General features: G+C 41.1%; 1 protein-coding gene across 3 annotated transcripts in view; it reads right to left on the bottom strand.

Annotated features, from left to right (window-relative positions):
• LOC102842471 (neuronal acetylcholine receptor subunit alpha-7-like) overlaps positions 1 to 4,696 on the bottom strand; it is a 198,681-nt gene that overhangs the window by 83,961 nt on the left and 110,024 nt on the right. For all 3 annotated transcript variants that reach the window (XM_006861868.1, XM_006861866.1, XM_006861867.1), the window contains exon 3: positions 1,442 to 1,486. Coding sequence is in view for 2 of the 3 variants with exons in the window: in XM_006861866.1 (XP_006861928.1) it covers positions 1,442 to 1,486 (45 nt within the window). In the remaining variant the exon portion in view is untranslated. The remainder of the gene's footprint in view (positions 1 to 1,441; positions 1,487 to 4,696) is intronic.

The following is a 4,696-nucleotide window of genomic DNA, read 5'->3' as shown; positions in this document are numbered from 1 at the left end:
AAATACCAAGTAGAGGAATTGCTGGATCATAAGGTATTTCTATTTTCACCCTTTGGAAGTGCCATATTTTCAAGCATATTTTTAATTTGTATGTTTGTAATTGTTAATCTATTCAGTACAAAGCTATTGAACAATTTTGTTCTGAAGGAATAATTTTATGTAAATATTTCCATTTGAGGGAACCAAGGCAGAGTGCTTAATAAAATACTTTCAAAAATAAAATTATATTATATTAGGATAAAATTCTGGACAGAAAGTGGAATAGAAATACAAGTATGAAGAGGAATTGGAACCACATAAAATGTCTTATAACTAGAGATGTGTGTGTTCATATATTTTAAGTGGTGCTGTGGAATAAAGCACTGGACCACAAGGTCAGTTTGAACCACAATGTTGGAGATTCAAACTCACCAGCCACTCCTTGGAAACTCTATAAAGGGTTGCTATGAGCTGAAACAAGTTGGTGGCAGTTAACAACAAAATAGGTATTAAATTATTACAGGATTTGAATTCCACTTAAGTGAGATGAACAGTTTTGCTTATAAAGGCTAATATTTACAGTGTTCTGGAAGTTATATCATTTGAAATGAATTAAATTTAGGTTAGAATTTTATCCGTCAAACTAAAAGTCTGTGAATGTTATTCAAAATTCTTGCCGGAGAACAGGGAGAGGGAGACCCACTTAGGCAAGACCCAGTTGATTCTCAGGAGCATGGTGGGGCGGGCAGGTGCTGAGAGCACTGAGGATGGGGACATGGTACAATATCTAATACAGCCTTGTATCTAATCAGATGCTGCCGTAGTCACCCAGTATTGTAAAACAGGTACCACAGGTGGGGACTTTACAAAACGTGGGTTAATTGTCTCACAGTTGGACATCAAAATTCAGGGCATGGGTCTAGCAGGAGCGTCTTCTTGTCAATAGCCTGGGGCACTCGTTGGTGCTTTTTGTCATTCTTTGACCATCATTTGTATCTATCTTCCCCATGAGTAGGTCCTCTGAATCTGTGTCAAGTCTCGATAATTTAGGAGGGATTAGGTTTAGGACCTGCCCTCCTCAATATGACCTATATAATACCATTAATGCATGAAGAGAAAAACCATATTTCTAAACAGGAATAGATCAACCGGTATAGAGACCAGGGCTCCAATACATATTTTTTTGGTAACACAATGGAACTCACATGTGTGTCCCATCAAGCATTATTTTTGAAATATCCCCAAAGTCCTCTGTAGCAAAATGCAAGTCTGCATGCAGCGGTGCGGGATGCAGTCTTCCACACACTGCAAGGTTGGACACTTAGCTTCACTTTGGCATCAATGAAGTTAGGGTGACATTTCTGGCTTTCTATAGAACCTCGGCTCTCACTGAAAGTCCAGTAAAGGCACCGTTGGAACAAGACTGGGAAGATTGTGGGTGGCCGCCATTGTCTTAACTTACCATTTGTAGCCAAATATTTGTGGTTAAAACTTGATTCTTCTCATCCTAAAAAAAAAAAAAAAAAAAAGTATAATTATTGGTATGGATTGAATTTTTCCCTAAAGAGTATGTGTTGTAAATCCCAACCAAAATGGTTACAATCCCATTTGGGAATGGGTTGTTTAGTTAGGTTGATGAAGTAGTGTAGGGTACCTCTAGGGTCAATTTCTTTTGAGATCTGAAAGTGATTAAACAAAGGAACTAACGAGCAAAGATGGGGGAAGATGGATGGCAGGCTACAGGGAGAGCTCCAAAGAACTTAGAAACAAACTGAAGAAGCAAGGATTTTTCTCCATATTGTCATTCTCTAGAGCCGGCACCCTCAATTCAACTTCTAGTCTCCTGAACTGTGAGAAAATCAAGTTCTTTTTGTTAAAGTCACCTACTTGTGGCATTTCTGTTAACAGATAACTAAGACATACTGTTTACAAAAGAAAGAATGATACAGTTATTTCCTTTAGAACTTGATTGTTGGGATCTTTGGTATGTGTGGAAATTAGACTGTATCAGGCATTTCCAAATATTTTCAAGTACTATTCCCCAGAGTTATGCCTTTTCATTTGTGCTAAAAGCAATACATATTTACTAGAGAGCATTTTCAAAAGACTGGAAAGTATAAAGAAAGATTGTTATTGTTGTTGTTAAGTGCCGTTGAGTCAGTTCTGACTCATAGCGACCCTGTCTGTATAGGGTTTCCAAGGAGCAGCTGGTGAGCTTCAACTGCTGACCTTACAGTTCAAACTGACTTTGTAGTCCAGCGCATTAACCCACAGCACCACACCAGGACTCTATAAAGGAAGATAGAAAATGAAAATCCCACAACTCTACCATCCAGAGATGATGCCTAATGGTGTGTATTGTAGGGATACTGCTAACCACAAGGTCAGCACTTCAAATCCACCAGCTGCTCCTTGGAAACCTTACACAGGGTCACGATAACTTAGAGGGCACTTAACATTTTAGCATATTTCTCTTTATAAAATTTTATAACACATAATTCAAAAAAGAATAAAATTGGGTGTATATTCTAATTTTTTTTTTTTTTAAAGTCAGGTTTATTACCTGTTAACAGGCTTACTAAAGGAGCACTGACGGTTAGCTGTTGGACTACTGACTGAAAGGTGGATTTTTCTAACCCACCAGCTGCCCTATGGGGTATAGATAAGGTAGTAAGCTTCTATAGAGGTTTATAGGGTTGGCAGCTCTGCAGAACATTTTGACTCTGTCCTGTCCTATGGGGTCACTATGAGTTGGAATCAACTAGTACAATGGGATTTTGTGTGTGTGTGTGTGTTGTTTTTCTTTTAAACTAGGCTTATGTATGTTTGCTGTTGCTGTTATGTGCTGTGAAGTCAGTTCCAACTCAGAGACCCTGTAAAGGGTTTCTGAGGAGCATCTAGTGAGTTTGAACCACCAACCTTGAGGTTCAAACTGACCCTGTACTTGAATGCTTATCCTACAATTAAAACAAGTAAAAATACTCTTTCTTCCCTTCTGGACGTATGCGGCATTGCCCTGGTCAGGTGCTGATGGTCTATCTGCCTGGTTCCCACAGGCTAGGTTTGCTTTGACCTCACTTTGTATTCACCAGGTGACATTCCAGGCTTTGGCACACAACATCCTGCAGGTGAGTAAATTAATGGTCAAAAAGGCAGAACACCACGGAGTTGAGAACTTGAGCTTCAAATTGGATCTTTCTGATATCAGAGTCCATATTCCCACCTTTCTAACTGTCCATGCAATAAGAGATCCATAGGGCATCAAGTCTATGCCCTACGAGGTGCTCAGGGTACCAAGTCACTGCACCTTTGCCCAGACATGTTGTTAAGTGCTGTCAAATCAGTTCTAACTCATAGTGACTCTATGTAGGGTTTCTGAGGAGTGGATGGTGAGTTTGAACTGCTGACTTTGCAGTTCAAGCCAAACTCAAGGTGAGGGCTTATGTTACATAAAGCATCACACCAGGATTCCTTGTCCAGGTGCAGAGTATCTGAAAAAGCTTCTAGTCAAAATCCATCTGTCCAGCTGGAACACACCCAACATTCCATCTCAGCCAGCCAAAACTGACGCAGTCTAGCAAACTCAGTGTGTCAGGAGACACAGAAGCAAGTTTCATGCAATGATTCTTTAATGGTTCGTGTTTAATGATCAATTAGAACATAAAGGACTCTGTGAACTAGAAAGGGCCATGGCCTCCAGGAGAAGACATTAATCAATGTTTCCATGGAGACCTGTCTTAGGCTGCAATCAAAAGCTCTTCCAGCAAGAACCAGTAGGCCACCTGAGCAGTTACCAGGAAAGAGCCAATGGAGGTAGAAACAAAAGCTTGGAATCTGTGGGAGATTCCAGAAGGAGGAATCTAGGGGAGTATGGTCAAAGGTCAGGGGTTGCAAATGAGGAAGAAACATCACTGCCCATTAAGACAAAAATGTGTCTCTCATGTAGAGATGCCAGTGAGTCCCCCTCAGAGATGCCCAGGTGGGATGGCCAGGGGATGGTCATTGATCCATGGAAGCATCACTGTCATCTCCTTACATGGGAGACATCCTCTGAGGGGTGACATTAGGGGTGAATCCCACAGAGAGGATAGGCTGGTCTGAGGAGGGGGGGCGGGATATGAGATGATGCCTCATGGGTTCCAGGTCAGGAACTAGTACGAACTCAGTGATGGGGGGGAAAAGGCATCCCATTTTCCTCAATGAAACACACTAGGAATTCTTAGTGGAAAAAGGTCCTGGGATCACATTTATCCATGTTGTGTATGGAGTCAATGGTCCATAGCTGACCCAAAGACTACAGCAACATGAGTACTCTAATTTCAATTCCTTCTCCAATATTACTGGAAAACACTTATCCACTCTTTCAAGACATAGATCTGTTGCAACTTAGTAAGGATTTGTTGTCTTTGTTTTTGTTGCTGTTGTTGTTGTTAAGTGCTGTGGAGTTAGTTCTGACTCATAGCAACCCTGTTTTGGGTTTCCAAGGATTTAAATCTTCAAGGGAACAGAAAGCCTTATCTTTCTTCTGTGGAGTGACTGGTGGGCTGGAACCATGGACCTTGTGGTTCATAGTTTAGTGCTTATCCTATGAAGCCACCGCACTTCCTTGTTGTCTTTGTTGTTGTTATTGTTAAGTGCTGTCAAGTTGGACTGACCCATAGCGACCCTGTATAGGGTTTCCGAGGAGCGGCTGGTGAGCTTGAACTGCTGGCCTTGA

This window comes from Chrysochloris asiatica, unplaced genomic scaffold (genome assembly GCF_000296735.1).
Source record: "Chrysochloris asiatica unplaced genomic scaffold, ChrAsi1.0 scaffold00044, whole genome shotgun sequence".
NCBI lineage: Eukaryota > Metazoa > Chordata > Mammalia > Afrosoricida > Chrysochloridae > Chrysochloris > Chrysochloris asiatica.
Note: the sequence above shows the minus strand (reverse complement) of the source record. Positions and strands in the feature narration are given on the sequence as shown.